General features: G+C 42.1%; 2 protein-coding genes across 9 annotated transcripts in view; both read left to right on the top strand.

Moving 5' to 3' along the window:
- LOC121570539 (caveolae-associated protein 1) overlaps positions 1-9,595 on the top strand; it is a 33,066-nt gene extending 23,471 nt beyond the window's left edge. Inside the window, exon 2 of the mRNA XM_041882010.2 lies at positions 8,497-9,595. Coding sequence (XP_041737944.1) covers positions 8,497-9,348 — 852 coding nt within the window. The 3' untranslated portion in view covers positions 9,349-9,595. The remainder of the gene's footprint in view (positions 1-8,496) is intronic.
- A 5,186-nt stretch (positions 9,596-14,781) lies between these two features.
- The window catches only part of LOC121569579 (signal transducer and activator of transcription 3), a 33,631-nt gene continuing 24,951 nt past the window's right edge, over positions 14,782-23,461 (top strand). For 6 of the 8 annotated variants that reach the window (XM_041880668.2, XM_041880665.2, XM_041880664.2 and 3 more), the window contains exon 1: positions 14,875-15,059. The gene's annotated coding sequence lies outside the window, so the exon portion shown is untranslated. The other 2 variants (XM_041880660.2, XM_041880661.2) reach the window with 2 other exon arrangements.

The raw sequence follows: 23,461 nt of genomic DNA, 5'->3' as shown, positions 1-23,461 counted from the left end.
CCTCTCCCTCAACGTGACCAAGACAAAGGAGATGATTGTGGACTACAGGAAAAAAAAGAGGACTGAGCACACCCCCATTCTCATCGACGGGGCTGTAGTGGAACAGGTTGAGAGCTTCAAGTTCCTTGGTGTCCACATCACCAACGAACTATCATGGTCCAAACACACCAAGACAGTCGTGAAGAGGGCACGACAAAGCCTATTCCCCCTCAGGAGACTGAAAAGATTTGGCATGGGACCTCAGATCCTAATAAAATTATACAGCTGCACCATCGAGAGCATCCTGACTGGTTGCATCACCGCCTGGTATGGCAACTGCTCAGCCTCCGACCGCAAGGCATTACAGAGGGTAGTGCGTATGGCCCAGTACATCACTGGGGCCAAGCTTCCTGCCATCCAGGACCTCTATACCAGGTGGTGTCAGAGGAAGGCCCTCAAAATTGTCAAAGACTCCAGCCACCCTAGTCATAGACTGTTCTCTCTGCTACCGCATGGCAAGCGGTACCGGAGTGCCAAGTCTAGGTCCAAAAGGCTTCTCAACAGCTTCTACCCCCAAGCCATAAGACTCCTGAACAGCTATTCATGGCTACCCAGACTATTTGTACTGCCCCCCCCACCCCCACCCCCATCTTTTTACGCTGCTGCTACTCTGTTAATTATTTATGCATAGTCACTTTAACTCTACCCACATGTACATATTACCTCAACTACCTCAACTAGCCGGTGCACCCGCACATTGACTCTGCACTGGTACCCCCCTGTATATATAGCCTCCCTACTGTTATTTTACTTCTGCTCTTTTTTCTCAACACTTTTTTGTTGTTGTTTTATTTTACTTTTTTATTAAAAAATAAATGCATTGTTGGTTAAGGGCTGTAAGTAAGTATTTCACTGTAATGTCTACACCTGTTGTATTCGGCGCATGTGGCCAATACAATTTGATTTGATTTGATTTGATAATAGATACAACTTGGCTACATAGGCCCACAAACATTTACAATGAATAGCAAAATCACAATAATCACAAGAATTGCTTCAAATCAAAGTCTAAATTGAGACCGAAGGGAGCAAGGGTCTTTAAATTAAAGATCCAGGCAGCCTCTCGTTTTAACAATAAGTTGTCGAGGTCACCCCCTCTCCTAGGGAGGGTGACGTTCGATGCCGATATAACGTAGGGACGAAATCGAGTGGTTCGCTTCCTAAAAGTGGGCAGCGACTGGGTATGTCGAGTTTTTGATGTTCCGAGATTCGTACTTTTAATTCGCGCTTTGTTTTACCCACATAATGTTTATGTCGTGTATTAGGATTATGCCTTTGTTAAATGTACGACATTTACCACAAGGACAAGTTATAAGATAAATAACTGCCTTAACGGAGCACGTAATAACACCTTTGATTGAGATCTGTTTCCCTGTTTGGGGGTATTTAAAGGATCTACATTTGTAAGTGCCATTGCATTGAGCGCAGCCGTTACACTTGTAGTTTCCATCCCGTAGAGGCGCAAATAGACGTTGTGCAGGGATATTTAGGGGTGGTAAATCCGAGTTTACCAATTGATCTCTGAGGTTTCTGCCCCGCGAGAATACAACCAAGGGAGGTTCCGAAAACACTTTACCAATACTGTCATCGGACCTTAGAATGTGCCAATGTTTGTGAACGATTCCCTTAATTTGTTCAGAGCACTTTGAATGGCGTGTAGTTAGAACGCAAGAATGCTTCTTTTTGCGAGACTGTCCCTGAAAGAGGTTAAGTCTCGATTTGTTTTGAATTTTCTCAATGGCAGTATTAATCTGACTATTTTTGTACCCCCTCTCTTTGCGTCTCAGCCATATTTCTGTCGAAATCTGATTGTTTTTTACAAATTATTTTGATTCGACAGAATTGGCTGTACGGAAAACTGTTTTTCAAGGGAAGCGGGTGACAACTATCAGCCCTCAACAAACTGTTACGATCAGTAGGTTTCCTGTAAACATCAGTGTATAGAACATTATCCTCACACAAAATCAGAAGATCAAGGAAACTGATTTGACGTGTGTCAGATTAAATAGTAAATCTCAGGTGCTCAGAACAAGAGTTAAGAAATGAATGCCTGGAGCTGTTTTAAGTCACCCCTCCATAGAACAAAAATATCATCAATGTACCGTTTCCAAATAATAATGTTAGGCAAGAAAACATTTTTGAGAGGATTGAAAATGTACTGTTTCTCAATGTAACCCACATATACACATTAGCATAGTTAGGAGCCATAGGGGATCCCATAGCAGTACCCTTCGTCTGAATAAAGAAATAATTTAGAAACATGAAGTAGTTGTGTGTGAGTACTATTTCAGCCAGTGTTATAATGCATGCAATGGAAGGTAGTTCATTTGGGTCACGTTGCAGAAGAAAATGTTCCATGGCTTCAATACCGCCCTCGTGTGGAATATTCGTATATAACGACTCAACATCAAAAGTAACTAACAAGGTATTATCAGGGAGAGGATCAAGAGATTCAATAATAGAGATCATACTGCTGGTGTCCTTTACAAAGGAGGGGAGCTGTTCTGCGAGAGGTCTAATAAAAAAGTCAACAAAGGTCGATAAAGGGGCTGTTACTGCATCAATGCCCGCTACAATAGGGCGCCCTGGAGGTTTTGTAACATTCTTGTGTAATTTCGGCAAAGTATAGAAAGTGGCAATTTTAGGGTGTTGAATAGCCCAAAAAACGTGTTATTTTTTGGTGATTTGAGCAGAACTTAAATACCCATCTACATTTACATTTACATCATTTAGCAGACGCTCCTATCCAGAGCGACTTACATCTAGGACAGTAAAGATAGTGTTCTGAAATTGGGAAGTGGGGTCACTTCTGAGTTTCTTGTAAAAGGTGTTGTCAAGCAGTTGTCTGTGACACTCATTTACATAAACTGTCCTATCCATGAGTACAACCTAGAGTGTGCGGCTTTCCTTTTCTTCCTTTTCTTTCTCAACTGGATCTAATCTGCTCCATAGAACTCAGTACAGTAGCGTGGTAGGACAGTAGTTCCTCCGATGATGTCGCTATGGGGTCATCATCCTCCAAAGTCATTTATCAGGCTAAGCTTCACACCCCACCAGGGGCGATATTCTGCAGTGGTGGTTGCCGTGGTGACATGGTCCTGTGTTTATCTGTTGCCCTGTTGAGGACTGGGAGGAGAGACTAGGAGGGGAGGGGGCAGAATGTTACAGTGGCTAGTAGCCAGGGAATGATGGATGGAATCCAGAGAGAGGGAAAGGCGAGCCCAAAATAAACACACACACCGTGGGCTCAGTAGGACACAACACCAGATAAGGAAGCGATGGTCATTTTATGATAGGTTCCACTGGCACCATTGTGAACGTCAGACCAGCACAAGGATTAATAAGGGGAAGGGTGTGGTATTGGTTGATGCTGATGTAAAAATACAGTATATGAAACGTCTGAACAGCCAATCTGCCTGGCAGTGATGAGGTATAATGTACAGTATGTCAGAATAAACCAAAGTACGGAATTCAAAATCACAAATTATTTGGCTCAGGACATACAGTGAAGGAAATAAGTATTTGATCCCCTGCTGATTTTGTAGGTTTGCCCACTGACAAAGACTTGATCAGTCTATAATTTTAATGGTAGGTTTATTTGAACAGTGAGAGACAGAATAACAACAAAACAATCCAGAAAAACGTATGTCAAAAATGTTATAAATTGATTTGCATTTTAATGAGGGAAATAAGTATTTGACCCCTCTGCAAAACATGACTTAGTACTTGGTGGCAAAACCCTTGTTGGCAATCACAGAGGTCAGACGTTTCTTGTAGTTGGCCACCAGGTTTGCACACATCTCAGGAGGGATTTTGTCCCACTCCTCTTTGCAGATCTTCTCCAAGTCATTAAGGTTTCGAGGCTGACGTTTGGCAACTCGAACCTTCAGCTCCCTCCACAGATTTTCTATGGGATTAAGGTCTGGAGACTGGCTAGGCCACTCCAGGACCTTAATGTGCTTCTTCTTGAGCCACTCCTTTGTTGCCTTGGCCGTGTGTTTTGGGTCATTGTCATGATGGAATACCCATCCACGACCCATTTTCAATGCCCTGGCTGAGGGAAGGAGGTTCTCACCCAAGATTTGACAGTACATGGCCCCGTCCATCGTCCCTTTGATGCAGTGAAGTTGTCCTGTCCCCTTAGCAGAACCCCCCCTCCAAAGCATAATGTTTCCACCTCCATGTTTGACGGTGGGGATGGTGTTCTTGCGGTCATAGGCAGCATTCCTCCTCCTCCAAAGACGCCGAGTTGAGTTGATGCCAAAGAGCTCCATTTTGGTCTCATCTGACCACAGCACTTTCACCCAGTTCTCCTCTGAATCATTCAGATGTTCATTGGCAAACTTCAGACGGGCCTGTATATGTGCTTTCTTGAGCAGCGGGACCTTGAACGGGCGCTGCAGGATTTCAGTCCTTCACGGCGTAGTGTGTTACCAATTGTTTTCTTGGTGACTATGGTCCCAGCTGCCTTGAGCTCATTGACAAGATCCTCCCGTGTAATTCTGGGCTGATTCCTCACCGTTCTCATGATCATTGCAACTCCACGAGGTGAGATCTTGCATGGAGCCCCAGGCCGAGGGAGATTGACAGTTATTTTGTGTTTCTTCCATTTGCGAATAATCGTACCAACTGTTGTCACCTTCTCACCAAGCTGCTTGGCGATGGTCTTGTAGCCCATTCCAGCCTTGTGTAGGTCTACAATCTTGTCCCTGACATCCTTGGAGAGCTCTTTGGTCTTGGCCATGGTGGAGAGTTTGTAATCTGATTGATTGCTTCTGTGGAAAGGTGTCTTTTATACAGGTAACAAACTGAGATTAGGAGCACTCCCTTTAAGAGTGTGCTCCTAATCTCAGCTCGTTATCTGTATAAAAGACACCTGGGAGCCAGAAATCTTTCTGATTGAGAGGGGGTCAAATACTTATTTCCCTCATTAAAATGCAAATCAATTTATAACATTTTTGACATGCGTTTTTCTGGATTTTTTGTTGTTGTTATTCTGTCTCTCACTGTTCAAATAAACCTACCATTAAAATTATAGACTGATAATTTCTTTGTCAGTGGGCAAACGTACAAAATCAGCAGGGGATCAAAAACTTTTTTTCCCTCACTGTATGTTGCAGGCTTGAACATCACATTATCCTGTTTAACAGTGTACACTGCTCCAGTCCCCCCGCATCATGAAAAGCCTTGGTTTTGCATTAGTTGTGATCCCGAGCCTCTTGTTTGATTTATGATTAAACAAATAGATAGTGTCCGGGGATTATTGTCTTGATGATAACAAGGGAAGAAAGGAAAGTGGCACTAATTGAGGAGGTGGAGGAGGAGGAGGGCTAGATGCTCTGGGAGTACACCTACACAGGAAGGAACAAATGATAAACAATTATTTCATATGAGGTAACAGCAGGGAGGAGAGGAGGTAGGAGAGGAAAATGATTACAGCTTTAATGAGATGTGAAGATTAAGAAACATTACAAACCTGCTCCCATGTGTCACAATGATGCAAAACTCCATCTTTAACCTTACTACTGGGATGGGTTGCTATGGCCTTGTTAAATCATTGTTTTTACATCGGCAGTTCCTGATGGATCACTCTGCTGTTTAATAGAATTGGTTGAATAAGGCGATACAGATCTGTTCCATCGTAATGCCTTAAGTTATGCACAACTCTGTCCACATGCCAAACTCATCTAACGGACGGATAATCTCCCTCAGGAATCGATAAGCAGTGTGATTACGTAAAACATTGCAAAGTAGACAGGGAAAGGGGAAAGAGTGGAGATGAGAGTTTTATTTTTAGGCAGAGGAGGAGAAAGGGAGAATTTCTCCAGAGAAAAAGCTATCCAAACACACAAACCAAACATACCTCACACACACTTCATAAAACCACATCAGAGATGAGCACACCAACCCTCAGTGTCATAACAGAGCTCACAGACTCAGTTGTGATTGTTTCACTCCCTGCTTACAAGCCGACCTATCCCCATTCCCCACCATGCTCTCAGTGAGAGATCACACACACACAGCAGGGGAGAGGGGAAGGTGACTCAGCGCAGACACTCAGGACTGGGCCAGTTTTCCAACATTAAATCTGGACAGTGTGTACAGAGAGATATATTGTTGAGAGAGACAGGGTGAAAGAGTTCAGAGAGAGAGAGAGAGAGAGAGAGAGAGAGAGAGAGAGAGAGAGAGAGAGAGAGAGAGAGAGAGAGAGAGAGAGAGAGAGAGAGAGAGAGAGAGAGAGAGAGAGAGAGAGAGAGAGAGAGAGAGAGAGAGAGAGAGAGAGAGAGTAAAAAAACAAAAAGCAAGAGACACTTGAAGAGATAAGTGATACTATATAATTTTTCAGAATGAGTGAAAGTCAAATCAAATACAGTTTTGTAAGTCACATGGTAACACAATGAATAGTAACATGAGGGATAAAATAAACTACACAAGAATGGAGCTATATAGAGGGAGTACCAGTACTAGATCAACGAGGTAATTGAGGTAGCTAGATGAGTGTCGGTGTAGTGTTTGCGTGCGTGAGTGTATATATAGTCTTGTGAGTGTGCGTAGAGTCAGTGCAAGATAGGGTTATGTGTGATGTGAGCAGTGCTATGATGGGGCAGGGCGGGCCAGTGACAACAAAGACATAGCTATATCTATGGGATGCAGGGTCAGAGGGGTATGCTAGGATTAGCATAGGGCATTAGGAAGGATAACATTCTCTACATATTCCTGGTCTCCCTCAGTGGATATCCGATAATACAACAACATTTCTCTAATGTTGTGAAAACATCATCACTGGGACGATGAGTGAGTGGCAGCTGTCAGAGAAGCATAGGTGTCAATTGATGTTTTGGACAGATGGGTTGTGTGTGAGTATTTGTGAATCTCAGTGTGAAGTACTGGTTTTATGAACAGTCAATGCCATATCTGATGTAGCGTACTCGTGCAGGCTGCTATAACTTTGCAGTTATTTTGGTTATGCTAGAAACTAGTATCAGGGTCTTCTTATGGTGCTGTAGCACAGACTTTCCATGTGTACCCTAGAATGAATGACTATGGTACTTTAAATAAAGTCTGCCTGAAACCTCTGTTTGTATGTGAACCAGCAGACTGTGACTGATGTAACATTTAAGAGTGAGATGCTTTAGTCAGATTGAAACTCACATATGTGATAACCACATCAAAGGGTTAGGTTATGTAATACGCTTACTGAGATGAGCTGTAAAGAAGGAGGCCTACCAGTGACATTGACGTGTGAAAGGCTGTAGGTATCCATCCATACACTCACTAATACCGCCTATTAGGGAGAAATAGAGAGAGAGAGAGAGAGAGAGAGAGAGAGAGAGAGAGAGAGAGAGAGAGAGAGAGAGAGAGAGAGAGAGAGAGAGAGAGAGAGAGAGAGAGAGAGAGAGAGAGAGAGAGAGAGAGAGAGAGAGAGAGAGAGAGAGAAGTGGACACCTGATGACACCTTGGAACAACATGCCGGCTGCACTTGCTAGTTTTAATAAGGCAAATGGCCATTGATCAACCCTCCAATATAGGCATTGACATGACTGAGTGGATTTGAATGACTGAGTGTGTGTGTATGCATGAGCTACACCAGAAGAAAATATATCACAGTTATCACAATGATTCAGCGAGGTAGGAGTGGGCAGTAAAGTAGTTTACCAATAGCAGGAAATGCTTTTGCGTCTAGTTGGCTCAGTATGCTAGTTTCATTATGAGACACCATACAAACCTGTATGACATACTCTTTAAGTCTTTCACAAGCTGTTTGTGATTACTTATTCTGTGTACTGAACACGTATCAAGTAGTTTGGCTGAACAGTTCTTCATTGTCTGTGCTGATTTAGGAGTCTTGGTCAGTTTTTATTGTAAGACCACTAGATGGGGCTGGCCACCAGTAGCAGTCATGTTTTATATATTTTTTTATGCCACTGATAAATGTAAAGTTACGTGTCTGAGGCAAGCCATGAAGATTAATAATTTATCATACACATAAATGTCCAATTTCATTTCCATCTCAAAGCCCACATTCATATGAATTGATATTCATTATTTTTCTCTGCCTCAGGCTTTTACATGACACTTCAATATAACCACTATAATCATGCAGTCAATTTGAAAATGTGTGTATATATTGGACAAATCACATTCTGTGAACACATTGAATGAACACATTAGAATAGGAACATCTTATCTCACTCACAGAGTACTGATATGTAATGAGGTAGATTTAATACTGTCTTTTTAAACTTATGCTTGAAAACGAATAAAATATAAATAATAAAACAGAATAAAAAAGATGTAATACTGTCCGAGTCTATCTATCAGCTGGCTGAAAAACAGGATCTGCTGCTGTTTCTATTACCCTAACTGGAGCCTTAAACATAAACTTTCATACTTATTTTGTATGTTTACTCTTCCTGTTGTCTAACCTCATCCACTCTCTCCTTTGTGTCTTCACAGGACGAGAATAAGGCCGCTAAAGCCTCGCTAAAGTCGTCCAAGGCGGCAGAGAATGTAGTTAAGGGCTGCTCTGTGGAAGGGGGGCTGGAGCAGATCCCTGAGGAGGGGGGTGAGGTGGCGCACACTGGCCTCAACTCAGACGAGGAGGTGGAGATTGAGGAGATCATCGAAGAGTCCCGGGCGGAGAAAATCAAACGCACCAGCAAGGCACGCGTGGACAACATCAAGAAGGTCTTCTCCAAAGAGCAGAGGGAGAAGAGAGTGCAGAAGACCAAGGAAAACCTAGAAAAGACCAAGCAGAAGACCAAGGATAACCTGGAGAAGACCCGGCAGAAGACCCACGACAAGCTGGAGAAGACCAAGCATAGCCTGGAGAAGAAGATGGGCAAGCTGGGCAACAAGATGACCCCCAACATGGAGCGGAAGGAGAAGTTGAAGGGCTCCAAGGAGATGTTGAAGAAGTCTCTGACTCCCGACCACACCGTCTACGCCCGTTCCATGACAACCGTGTACCGCGTGCCTCCTTTCACCTTCCACGTGAAGAAGTTCCGGGATGGAGAGGTGGAAGTGGTGCACACAGAGGGCACAGAGATGGTGGAGGTGGCCGAGAATGAGGCCCTGCAGGCAGGAGAGGGAGACGTGGAGGTGGAGGAGCTGGTGAGAGTAGTAGACACCCCAGAGATGGCTGCTGTCCTGGAGTTGGATGAAGAGGAGGGGGAGCTGGTGAGAGTAGACACCCCAGAGATGGCAGCTTTCCTGGAGGTGGCTGAGGACCAGGTGGCAGAGCATCTGATCAGGCTGGAGAGTAAGCTCCCTGTGGTGAAGACAAACATGAAGACAACCAGCAAATAACTCTGTCTACAGGGCCCAGCAGGAATGAAAAAATGAAACGATAGAGGGATGAGGAGACAAAGGAGAAGAGAGAGGAGGAGAGTAAGGAAGAGGAGAGAGAGATACTAAGTGTTTACGACAGTGACACACCATGCACGATAAGGGCTGTCTGGACAATGTTCACAATCTACTCATCTTATAATAATAATATAATATGCCATTTAGCAGACACTTTTATCCAATGTGACTTACAGTCATGCGTGCATACATACCATCATGCGTGCATACATACAGTCATGCATGCATACATACAGTCATGCGTGCATACATACAATCATGCATGCATACATACAGTCATGCGTGCATACATACAGTCATGCGTGCATACATACAATCATGCGTGTCTACATACATCTTGTTTGATTTCATTTTTTTCTTACCCAACAGGGATGACTTTCAATGTAGTATTTGCTGTTCTAGACAAAAAAGTTGTAAAACCCAGCCCTGAATTTTTTTCTTACTCACATATTTTCTTGGCTTTTAGTTGGTGATTGACTCTGTTACCAATTACCACAATGAATATCCTACGTGGTCTAGTCTGGGATATTGCTTGTTGATATCGTTTCGTTAATTTTTTTGTTTTTGAAATAGAATGACCACAATGCTAAGGTAATAAATAGTCTTTGCTATTGTGATTTGATGTACAATAATTTATACGTAGGATATACAGTACATAGCAGTGTATATGGAAATAGGACCCACTGGGCACAGACGTCACTTCAACGTCTATTCCACGTTGGTTCAACGTCATTTCATTGAAAAGACGTGGAAACAATGTTGATTCAACCAGTGTGTGCCTAGTGGGGGTGGTGTTTTGAGATTTTTTGATTTGATGGTCGGTGGTCATGTGATGTGCATGTCAGAGAAATGACGTTTTGACAAATGAAGAGTAAGTGCACATACTGTAAACACATAAAGATGGTTTCAACATGGATGGAGAGAGACACAGGGAACCGTCTTTTCCTTGACTGAAGAGTTTACAGATCGGTTAAACAAATGCTCACAGCCATTTTGAGCAGCCAGCTTTCTACTGTAAGTGTGGGCATACAAGCTCTGTCAACATGTCAAGGTTTTTAAAGGACGAGATATAAGATAGATAAGTTAATGATAAAGATTAAGATTGTTTTCACTTTTCTTAAAGGAGCACTATGTAGCTTTTATTTCTGATGAACAGTGTGGCCCTAATGGTTGATTGTTTTCATTATGGAGGACTGAGAGGGAGGGTCACGGCAAATGCAATATTAAAAAAGAAGAGGAACAGACTCACTGATTGGCATAAATATAACTACTTTTGTGTGTGTGTGTTATGTTTCAGCCATGATTTTGAGCAATCAGGAAGAAAACTAGTGTACCTTTAAATAATGTCATGGGGTGGATGGATGCCAGAAGTGTAAAGAAATCCTTCTCTTTAATTATTTCGAAAGTTTTTCACACAAATAAATGGATTGCAACAGATCCTTGAAAAGTGTTTTAGTAGCCAACAAAAAAATGGTTTTGTTGTTTTGAAATGGAGACCGCGAAGGATGAAGGATTAGTGATGACTTGAATGAGATCTGAATTTAGATGCATAGTTACCTTTTAAAATAATGTTTCATCAAGTTTCTAAGTTGTACTATATTGTGATATCTGGAAAATAGTTATCTTTCTGAGTTGAGAGTTTTTAGTTACCAGTGTAACCACCAAACTACCTGGCTGTTACTAGGGCTGGTCACTGATGATAGGAGAATGACATTTTGAACCGTCTTTTAATCAAAGGTTCCTAGTGCCATCGTTCTGTAGAAGTTAACTTTTTTCACCGTTTTTTCTCTCACTTGTGCTTACATGATAATGTTCATAAAAATAAAAAAAACATTTTTAATTGTACTGACACACATTTTACAAATGTATGCATGCATGCTCAGAGTGCTACAAGAATCATACCTGTACTGTACATATATGCTATAATAAGCACACACATAACTGTGTTAAACTGCCACATTACAGTTACTCCAGGGGCTTCTCTCCTGGAAGAGGAGTCTTGATTATTGAATCTATCACCATGGTCACAGCTATTGACAGGATATATCCAGCACTTCCCCTGGACTGCAAAGGGTGCTGTAATTGTGGGGAGTAAAAGGAGAGAATCTTGTAGGAACCCCTCCAGCGTATGTCAATGTGCCAGGTGACAGTTTAATGAAAGTCTATAGTGACATATGGAAATGTAAGCGCTATCCAATTTTGTTGGTGCCGGCAGCAAATTGCAAGGGATTGTGAATGACATGGCAGTGTTACAAAGGTGAACTAAAAAAATACATGTCCGTTCCTGGACCTCAGTCTCTGTCTATTTGAATTACTTGTCCGTTTGTTTGTGCTTGTGTGGTCTGGCAAGGGTCTGCTATAGGGAGGCGATGGTGATTAGAATAGATTATTTGAGTTTGACATGAAGTGAGACCAGTAAATGCAATACAAGCTAAAAGCTGTTGTCTCGTGTTCTTTCTCTACCTATAAGACATGCCTCTGGAAAACAAAGTAGTGAGACTATGTACAGAAGGACTGAAAGCACACATGGCCTGGATGGAAGACAGTGCTACAGAAAGAAGGCTTTTCTATGTGTCTCCATAGCCCTCTGTGTCTGACCGACCTTGATGAACGAACCGGGGTAGGGAGGGGTGGTCTCTGTGGAACACCATTAGGATAATCAATGAGGCAGGAATCTGATTAAGGAGAGTGCTTTCTCTGAGGAGAGTGATTGAAAGAGACAACACAGAGAGAGGACATTGTGTGTGTGTGTGTGTGTGTGTGTGTGTGTGTGTGTGTGTGTGTGTGTGTGTGTGTGTGTGTGTGTGTGTGTGTGTGTGTGTGTGTGTGTGTGTGGATAGAGAGAGACAGACAGACAGAGAGTGAGAGAGAGTGGGGGCATGTGGAGGAGTGTAGGGAGAGGTCAGTGCAGAGAGAAGGAGAGATGATGCAGTCAAAAAGCAACCAAAGATATTCCTCCAAAAATCAGCAGGTCTTTGTGCAGTTCATATTTTGTTTTTACTTTATTTTTTTACAAGGCTGAAATGTATTCTCATTACATAAATGCCAAGGCCAATACTGAACACACAGATACATTAAAGATTGACCAAGTTTTTGTCAAACACAAGCTAAGTTTACCACCATCTATAAACACCCGTCATCTCCCCCTATTAGCCGAGGAGATTAATAGCATTTCCTGCCTTCTTCAGGAGAGAGTGGAGACACGAACAGTGACTGCTCATCTTTCAACTGTTTAATTTATTTGCATGTAGTGTAGTCTCACAGCATTGTCAGTCCATATGCAGTTCTGTGTAAAATTATCAGACAAACTACTGCAGGATACCAGGGTTGGGGCCAATTCCATTTAAATTCAGAAAGTAAACCAAATTACAATTCCAAATTTTCCTAATTGAAAAGCATTTAAGGTAATTGGAATTTCAGTGTACTTCATGAATTGTCTGTAATTGAAATGGAATTGACCCCAACCCTGCAGGATACTGTACTTATCCTGATTACAAGAATAGAGAATGTAGCACTGCCATTTTCAACTGAACTGAGATGATAATATCTCCCTATTCTTGTCAGATCAAATAATTAAGCTTGATTTTTCTGTTGAATTAAATGACTTTTTGTCTAACCACTTATATATCAATAAAAGCTATCTGATTTACACCAGACTTCACCACTATGATTATTGAATGTGTCAAAGTTCAAACCAATGCTATGTAAGTGCAGCCTATACAGCTGTATTCTTGTGATGAGGTGATGTTGAAGGAGTCAGGCGCAGGAGGGTAAATCACAGAATAACAAGCTTTATTCCGCAAATACATAGTTATGCAGTAATGAGTCAAAAAACACTCCAGTGCTCAAAACAGGCATACTGGAAAATACAAGGCACACAGGGAAATATCCCGACGATACAAAATACACGGCGCTCCACCGAGCTTCACTATTCTCCACAATAAACAATCACACACAAAGACAAGGGGGCAGAGGGAACACTTATACAGGTACTGATGAGGGGATATGAACCAGGTGTGTGTAATAAACAAGACAAAACAAATGGAATGATGAGATGAGGAGCGGCAGTTGATAGAAGGCCGGTGACGACGAACGCCGAAGCCTGCCCCGAACAAGGAGAGGAGGCAGCCTCGGAGGAAGTCGTGACAATTATTGACCATTACTACACTCCTATTAGTCACCCGGGGTAAACAGAGGCCAGTCATTTTCTTTGAATGAATTTGCATTCTAATGAAGAAAACGACATGTTCCCTTTTCCTTGAAAACCATTCAAACCTACACATGGTAAATCATTATCTTGCTCCATAAGCTGATGTTAGTCCATGATAAGCACTGACTAATGATGCAAAACATCATAAAGTAAAGAGAAGAGTACTTTAGCTATTGGTCATTGGGGATAGAGATTTGTGTCATGCTGCTTCAAAGTGTGAGTGAGTTTGTAATGAAAGTAAACATTGTCAACCGTGTTTCTTTGCCTCCGTAGATGACAACAAACAACGGAAAATCTGGGAGTGGCAGAGGATCCAGAGTTCTAGCAACTGTAAAAGTAACTCCATTGAGCATGCGTTTTAGTGTAGGCTTGGTCCTAATCTCAGGAAACCAGTCATATTAATTTGGTTTTCACAGCATGTGGCCTGACCTGCTATGATTCTGATAACCTCAGTTAAGTGTTTACTCTGGTTATGTCCCTGCTGAAAAGGGACACTTAAATTATGCTATTAGTCTCACTATGTACTATAATGACCTAGGCCCATAAGGTTAGCTACCTGAGAGATGACCACACTCAAATTGATGGGCAATGCCTTACAAGAAAAATTTGAAAGTTTAGGAGCATAGAACCCTGTAATTCTTAGGTCCCATGAAACCAAGTAAACATATTGATCAAATATTTAATTATTGATGATCTGTTTGTGCTATAGCCTACATAGATGATGATGAAGAAGAAGAAGAAGAAGAAGAAGAAGACTAGACCATATCACCAAATTTTTCTCACTGTAATAATTAATATGTTATATTTCAAATACTATAATAACACTGTTTTCAAGCCTTGATTAGAATATTTGTCGATGCCGCATATAATATTGATTTGGGCAAGACAGAAAATCAACGATATTCAAGTCTTGTTATTAAACTTGTGATGACGTAGCGACTGCCAGTAATTCAGATGACTTCCAGTTTAGCTGTTCCATTGGGCTATTTATTCTCCCACTGCAAGGCCATGTTTGTAAAATAAATTTTCCGTAAAAACGGAGGGAGTGTGTTATATAAGGAACAGCCTCCGTGCCGAGGCAATGAACACTACACCCACAACCTCCCTTTAGCTTTAGTCCCGCCTTCGTGCAATAACCTACACAAAGATTGGACGAAATTGTGTTCTCGTCTGCTGTTGCATCCTAGTCATGTCAATCAACACTTTCTTGATGTTTGTCTGCTTTCGGGGGTGGAATTGGAAAACTTAAGGTATGTGTGTACAGTACTGCAATATTGAAGTAGGCTGACGTTACTCTATTTGCGATTGTTAGAAATACAGTTTGGTTGAAAGTTTTCTCGGTTTTCCTGTACAATAAGACATTTCGTTCTGGTGGTTTCATGCTGGTGGCTGGCTACGATTTGACGGGCTCATTTTTCTGACACACTTTCCCGAGGACAGTAGGGTAAGTAGGCGGTCGTAGACCGCTCTGCTTTGTATTATTTATACATCAAATTGTGGTTGGGCAGTGAGAATAATGTTATAAGAATGTGTTACACAACACAAAGTTACGCGTGTGTGGTGTGCGAGTAACATCAATGTATCAACAGATTGAGGATACACTGCCATTCGGTGAATCTCACTCGACACAAAGTAACTGGAACTCCGTCCTCCATGTTAATACATAAATCGCTAAAAGTTTAATCACACTGTTTCGCAAGTAGATTAGGCCTACCAATCGTTGCAGCTGTTGTTGGTTCTATGTTTGATTTCAAAGGATAGCATACGCCGACAGTTTATGCTTAATTCTTGTGATGATGTGCTGGCCATTTCTTCAAGGATGATCTTGCACATTTTATGAGGTTGCAAGTGCAACCATGTTGGGATGCTGACTTCGGTCAAATCCACATCCAGTGATGCAGGTTGTGATGACCACTTTCATGTGGGCATGTCACGGCCATTTGATCCATCAAAAGGTGCTTGGAAAGGTCATCACGTCAACCATGCATGCCTCCAGGTTTGCAACAACCAGACTACAGTTTCCTACAGTTTGAGGGATTACAAACACACACAACCAGTGGCGTGTATTTATTGATGCCAAGGGAAGCCAGGCTTCCCCCAAAAAGTGACCAATAAAAAAACATAAAATAATGTATCTTTCGTCTCTCTGTGTATCATCATTTTCCTACATTCAGCCTCTTGTGAATTGAATATCACAGGAAGAAAGCATCAGAGCGAGCGAAACAGCGCCCCTTTGACGTCTCTCTATGTGTAGGCTATCTATCTTATCATGTCTGGTCCAAACGAGGATGACATTGTTGCCGCCCGTAGCATTTAAGGAAAGGGAAGCCAGCGAGCATCTGGCCTCCCTTGACAAAAAAAGTATAAAATATTTACTAATCAGCTCAACTGGGCTCCCTAGTGGCGCAGCGGTCTAAGGCACTGCATCTCAGTGCTTGAGGCGTCACTACAGACCCCCTGGTTCAATTCCAGGCTGTATCACAACTGGCCGTGATTGGGAGTCCCATAGGGCAGCGCACAATTGGCCCAGCGTTGTCCGGGTTTGGCAGGTGTAGGCCGTCATTGTAAATAAGAATTTGTTCTTAACTGACTTGCCTAGTTAAATAAAGGTTAAATAAAATAAATACAAATAAACTGTGAATGGTCCTGGCGCACCAAAAAAGTGTCAAGGGAAGCCAGCTTGGATTTGGCATCACTGCTATCAAATCCCATTGAGAGCAAAAGTCATTGACAGAAACACTTTAATTGTAGCATCTCATTGGATTGTTGTCCTCCGGCGGCTAGCTAGCCTAAATTAGCCATGGATGGAGATAGGGATTTGGACTTGTGGTTTTACTTAATTCTCTGTACTGGCCAATGATTATAATGGTGATTCTGATCCAACCATTAATTCATACATTGTTGTGCCCCTGGCCTGAGAGGATGGAAGTTCAATATGTAGCTAGATGTAGAAGGCTAATGTTAACTAGCAAACGTTGCCCATGAATGGAAGTATGACAGTGATAGACTGTTTAGTCAACATGAAAGAGTGAAGGATGGCATTGGTGTTTCTCTACAAGTAGGGTGAGTCAACATGTTTTTCTACTTGCACGAAGGCATACACACAGAAATCAGAACCATGGACAGCCACATCATATTTAGCTTACGTTGATTGGACTAAATTGTTTTTGGTATCTTTTAGTTGTCACTGTATTAGACTAAGCGAGGTGATTTGAATATGTTGAAGTTGAAATGGTGCTGGAATAGTGGAGGAAGCTCCTGTTTTTTTGCGACTTGCGGTTACTCTGTGCTTTTAAATCAATAGTTGTTTAGTGGTCAGAAAATGTCGGAAACATTAACTTGCTTAACCATGCTGTAGGTCATGTTACTGTACATGCAATATGCTTTGTGGACTTCATTGGACAGAGGTAGCTATCTGGTTTTGTGATAAAAACAAAGGTGTGGTTACATTTATTCTGCCACTGTGTCTTCTTATTGTCTCAGCCTTTAGGCCTATATATCATGGTGTGAAGGCATATGAATTAACAGGTTATAGAGCAAACAACGCAATTATCACCACAGGTTGTAATATGGCATTTTTTGTCCCTGGCTTGGCTTCCCCAGTTATTTAACCACACACTGCTACTGCACACAACACACACACTGTTCTCATGATGTCATTGCTCACAGAATGGGGGGAATCGTCTTTTAGGTTCAGCTGTCACCAGACTTCTGTTTGACCCCCCACCCCTTAAAATCATCTGGAGACATTAATTTCCCTTCCTTCAGCTCTAATGAATTTAGTCAATAGGCCTCTTTTTGCTTGATGCTGGCCTCTTTTTGCTTGATGATTGGTAGCAGCACATGTAAGATAACCCATGTGGCAAATAGGATATAGTAAAACTGCAAGGTTGTCACTGAAATGCACCAGGAAATACTTACCGGAATAAAGTAATACATTTTCCTGGAATCTCTTCCTCAAATAATGTTTCCATTGTCCAATGTCCTCGTTTCAGCTTTTGAGGTGCTTTTATGATCACAATCCACGTACACATTACACCTGAGAGCCTATGAAGGATGACATTCATGTGTTTTTCTCTTGGGGGTTTTCCTGAGTATTATATATCTAAATATCTTTTATTTTTATTTTTTATTGGTGTTTTTTTTTTTTTTACCTGGGCCCAGTTTATCTAAACATTTAATCCAGATAAAAATTATCCTGTGTTGTCAAATTTCCCCATTCAAATTTGTTCCCTGTTTAGAAAGACACAGAAAGACAATATTTCAACCACATGTTATGGGATCATATAACATGATCTTTGTTGTAGCATATGATGTGGTGATAGAGATTTGCTTCCATTTTGTCTTAAAACTACATCCAGAAATGAGGACGGACTTCATCTAAAGGGGGAGCAGAATGTAACACCACACAGGATCATTTTGGTCTGGATTAAATGTTTTGGAAAAACTGGACCCTGGTGACTAAAAGAGAAGCAACTGCTTACCGCATTGAGTGAGACTTTGATACTGTAGTGATGTGTATTGAAGGGGTGTAGAAATGTGTGATACCTACTCCCTGTCTGACTTAGAGAAACATGGGGTTTAACAGTTCACTGCACAAAAATACTGTACAGTACACCACGCTCTTTTAGACAAATGTATAAACAATGTTTTTTATTATGTAGCCTACCCATAGTGGCTGCAGAGAGACACTAGTGATTAAATGAGTGCTGACTTGCTGCGGTATGGGCTGTTTCCTGTTCTTGAGGCCTACAGTTCTTGCAACACAGGCGCAGTGAAAGTCAGTTCATGTTGATTTGCTCCTGTAGGCCAAGGCCTGCCCTGAGGAGTAGAGAGCCCCAGGCCTGTCTGGTGTTGTGCCACTGTTCACACAGCTGTGTTAATAACCCTGGTGGAGTTCAGTGTCTCTGTGGCTCTCTGTTGTCTGCCTGTGCATTCCATCCCACTCTGTAATGGGAATGATGGGACAAGTGCTGCTCAGACAAAGCCCTGCTCTTTTCAGAACTATAGCGAAGCCAGCAATCTTTATAGGCACTGGTAATGCCCACTTTGAATATGAGCTGAATCTAGTGGTGTTGCCATAGGTTCGTTTTAATTCTCTGGGTGTGACTGAGTGAATAATAAAGAGGATTTCGACTCCCACCATCTTGGATTGTTCTGAAATCATTTCTGTAGTTAGTAAAAGGTACGATTAGCATTTCTAAAACATAATTTTGTTGAAATATAATTTGATCTCTGAGAAATTAAGCTAATTGATTGCACCCAAATTGGCTACTTTTACATTTATAGGATTCAGATAAAAGTAAATAAATATAGTACCCAACATCCGATTTGGATCAAACTTCTTCCTACCAATGAGTAAGACATGAGAAATTCCCCCAAAATGGACAAAAGCTACCCATGGATGGAGGGTCGGGTTGTACAAGGAAGTTTCTGCCTTTTAGTTTTTCATCTATTATCTTGTCATCTATATTTTATGGGTTTTGACTGGGTTGTCATCTGTTGCCAAAGAGTTGTCTGTTTTGAGGTACTGTAAATTACAAGCATAGCTGTTGATTAACTAACATGGGATCCATTTAAGCCCACACACTTTGTATGACTTGAGAAACTCCAGTAAGAGGAAGTTGAAAGAAAATAACAAGTAATTGAATTGGAAGGTGACAGTTTGAGTTTTGACACATGATGATGAGTCAGCTCAGCTGCTCTGTGTTGTGGTTTGATACTAGTTTTTGTACGCAGCACAATCTCACACCAGGAGTGTATTCATAATGTCTTGCAATGGAACCATTTACCGTTTAAGAACCAAATGGGGGCAAACCGACCCAAACGGGAGGGAACTACCTGAATCTGTTCAATAGAAACTCATTTTTTGTTGCAAAAACATTTTCTGTTTAAACGGTTTCTGTTGCAAAACGTTTTGCAGCAGAATCAGCGTAATGAATACACCCCATGCAGGGTAGTGAAAGAGGAGCGAGGAAAGGAGAGGTGACATGATGATGTCTAACATGTGAAATGAGTATGGGTTCCCTTTAAACTTTCCTATCTTTCCTTTTCTCAAATAAACTTGTAATGGACCCTTACAGCAGGGTTTAGTACAGCGCTGGGACGACATGTCACTCTAGCCTAAGCTCTCTCGAAATGAGCATCTGAACAAGCCCTGCAGCAGGTATTCAACCAACATTAATATGTTACTCCATAATCAATAAATCTCAATAGTTGAAACATCAATGGCCAATACATAATATATTTTAACACATCAGGACATATTTATCACACACAGTCAACGAATAGCGATATTAGGAAATCGCCCCTCAACATAGAACATACTAATTACTGAGCATGCACACCTGCTGGGTATACAGTTGAAGTCGGAGGTTTACATACACCTTAGCCAAATACATTTAAACTCAGTTTTTCACAATTCCTGACATTTAATCCTAGTAAAAATTACCTGTCTTAGGTCAGTTAGGATCGCCACTTTATTTTAAGAATGTGAAATGTCAGAATAATAGCAGAGAGAATGATTTATTTCAGCTTTTATTTCTTTCATCACATTCCCAGTGGGTCAGAAGTTTACATACACTCAATTAGTATTTGGTAGCATTGCCTTTAAATTGTTTAACTTGGGTCAAACGTTTCGAGTAGCCTTCCACAAGCTTCCCACAATAAGTTGGGTGAATTTTGGCCCATTCCTCCTGACAGAGCTGGTGTAACTGAGTCAGGTTTGTAGGCCTCCTTGCTCGCACAGGCTTTTTCAGTTCTGCCCACAAATGTTCTACAGGATTGAGGTCAGGGCTTTGTGATGGCCACTCCAATACCTTGATTTTTTTTTTGCTTAAGCCATTTTGACACAATTTTGGAAGTATGCTTGGGGTTATTGTCCATTTGGAAGACCCATTTGCGACCAAGCTTTAACTTCCTGACTGATGTCTTGAGATGTTGCTTCAATATATCCACATAATTTTCCTTCCTCATGATGCCATCTATTTTGTGAAGTGCACCAGTCCCTCCTGCAGCAAAGCACCCCCACAGCATGATACTGCCACCCCCGTGCTTCACGGTTGGGATGGTGTTCTTCGGCTTGCAAACCGCCCCCTTTTTCCTCCAAACATAACGATGGTCATTATGGCCAAACAGTTCTATTTTTGTTTCATCAGACCAGAAGACATTTCTCCAAAAAGTACGATCTTTGTCCCCATGTGCAGTTGTAAACCGTAGTCTGGCTTTTTTATGGTGGTTTTGGAGCAGTGGCTTCTTCCTTGCTGAGCGGCCTTTCAGGTTATGTCGATATAGGACTCGTTTTACTGTGGATATAGATACTTTTGTACCTGTTCCCTCCAGCATCTTCACAGGGTCCTTTGCTGTTGTTTTGGGATTGATTTGCACTTTTCGCACCAAAGTACGTTCATCTCTAGGAGTCAGAACGCGTCTCCTTCCTGAGCGGTATGATGGCTGCATGGTTCCATGGTGTTTATACTTGCATACTATTGTTTGTAGAGATGAACGTGATACCTTCAGGCGTTTGGAAATTGCTCCCAAGGATGAACCAGACTTGTGGAGTCTACAATTTTTTTTCTGAGGTCTTGGCTCATTTATTTTGATTTTCCCATGATGTCAAGCAAAGAGGCACTGAGTTTGAAGGTAGGCCTTGAAATACATCCACAGGTACACCTCCAATTGACTCAAATGATGTCAATTAGCCTATCAGAAGCTTCTAAAGCCATGACATCATTTTCTGGAATTTTCCAAGCTGTTTAAAGGGCTGTCAACTTAGTTTATGTAAACTTCTGACCTACTGGAATTGTGATACAGTGAATTATAAGTGAAATAATCTGTCTGTAAACAATTGTTGGAAAATTACTTGTCATGCACAAAGTAGATGTCCTAACTGACTTGCCAAAACTATAGTTTGTTAACAAGAAATTTGTGGAGTGGTTGAAAAACAAGTTTTAATGACTCCAACCTAAGTGTATGTAAACTTCCGACTTCAAATGTATATGCAGACGTGACCGACCTGCGCAATTACATACTTATTTAATTTATTTAATATACAAAGTTGTGCAACACCCAATGCTCCTGTGTGAAAAAGTAATTGCCCCCTTACAATCAGTAACTGGTTGTGCCACCTTTAGCTGCAATGACTCCAACCAAACACTTCCTGTAGTTGTTGATGAGTCACTCACGTTGCTGTGGAGGAATTTTCAAATAAAATCAAATCAAATTTTATTGGCCACATGTGCCGAATACAACAGGTGCAGACATTACAGTGAAATGCTTACTTACAGCCCTTAACCAACAGTGCATTTATTATTAATAAAAAAGTAAAATAAAACAACAAAAAAGTGTTGAGAAAATAAAATAACAGTAGGGAGGCTATATATACAGGGGGGTACCGGTGCAGAGTCAATGTGCGGGGGCACCGGCTAGTTGAGGTCATTGAAGTAATATGTACATATGGGTAGAGTTAAAGTGACTATGCATAAATAATGAACAGAGTAGCAGCAGCGTAAAAATATGGGGTTGGGGTGGGGGGGCAGTGCAAATAGTCCGGGTAGCCATGATTAGCTGTTCAGGAGTCTTATGGCTTGGGGGTAGAAGCTGTTGAAGTCTTTTGGACCTGGACTTGGCACTCCGGTACCGCTTTCCATGCGGTAGCAGAGAGAACAGTCTATGACTAGGGTGGCTGGAGTCTTTGACAATTTTGAGGGCCTTGCTCTGACACTGCCTGGTATAGAGGTCCTGGATGGCAGGAAGCTTGGCCCCAGTGATGTACTGGGCTGTACGCACTACCCTCTAGTGCCTTGCGGTCGGAGGCTGAGCAGTTGCTATACCAGGCAGTGATGCAACCAGTCAGGATGCTCTTGATGGTGCAGCTGTATAATTTTTTGAGGATCTGAGGACCCATGCCAAATCTTTTCAGTCTCCTGAGGGGGAATAGGCTTTGTCGTGCCCTCTTCACAAGTGTCTTGGTGTGTTTGGACCATGATAGTAGGTTGGTGATGTGGACACCAAGGAACTTGAAGCTCTCAACCTGTTCCACTACAGCCCCGTCGATGAGAATGGGGGCGTGCTCATTCCTTTTTTTTCCTGTAGTCCACAATCATCTCCTTTGTCTTGGTCACGTTGAGGGAGAGGTTGTTATCCTGGCACCACACGGCCAGGTCTCTGACCTCCTCCCTATAGGCTGTCTCATCGTTGTTGGTGATCAGGCCTACCACTGTTGTGTCGTCGGCAAACTTAATGATGGTGTTGGAGTCGTGCCTGGCCATGCAGTCATGGGTGAACAGGGAGTACAGGAGGGGACTGAGCACGCACCCCTGAGGGGCCCCCCGTGTTGAGGATCAGTGTGGCAGATGTGTTGTTACCTACCCTTACCACCTGGGGGCGGCCCGTCAGGAAGTCCAGGATCCAGTTGCAGAGGGAGGTGTTTAGTCCCAGGATCCTTAGCTTAGTGATGAGCTTTGATGGCACTATGGTGTTGAATGCTGAGCTGTAGTCAATGAATAACATTCTCACGTAGGTGTTCCTCTTGTCCAGGTGGTAAAGGGCAGTGTGGAGTGCAATAGAGATTGCATCATCTGTGGATCTGTTGGGGCGGTATACAAATTGGAGTGGGTCTAGGGTTTCTGGGATAATGGTGTTGATGTGAGCCCACTCTTCCATGCAGAACAGATGAGTGAAAAGTGTAACCATCTTTGAGCTGAAGCTGAAGCGCAGCTGGGTCATGCAGCAAGACTATGATCCGAAACACACAATCAATTCTACATGAAAATGGTTAAGAAGCAACAAATTTGAAGTTTTGGAATGGCCTAGTCAAAGTCCAGACCTCATCTCAATTGAGATGTT

This window comes from Coregonus clupeaformis, chromosome 30, assembly GCF_020615455.1.
Source record: "Coregonus clupeaformis isolate EN_2021a chromosome 30, ASM2061545v1, whole genome shotgun sequence".
NCBI classification, from domain to species: Eukaryota; Metazoa; Chordata; class Actinopteri; order Salmoniformes; family Salmonidae; genus Coregonus; species Coregonus clupeaformis.
This window is presented reverse-complemented; position numbering and strand designations above follow the sequence as displayed.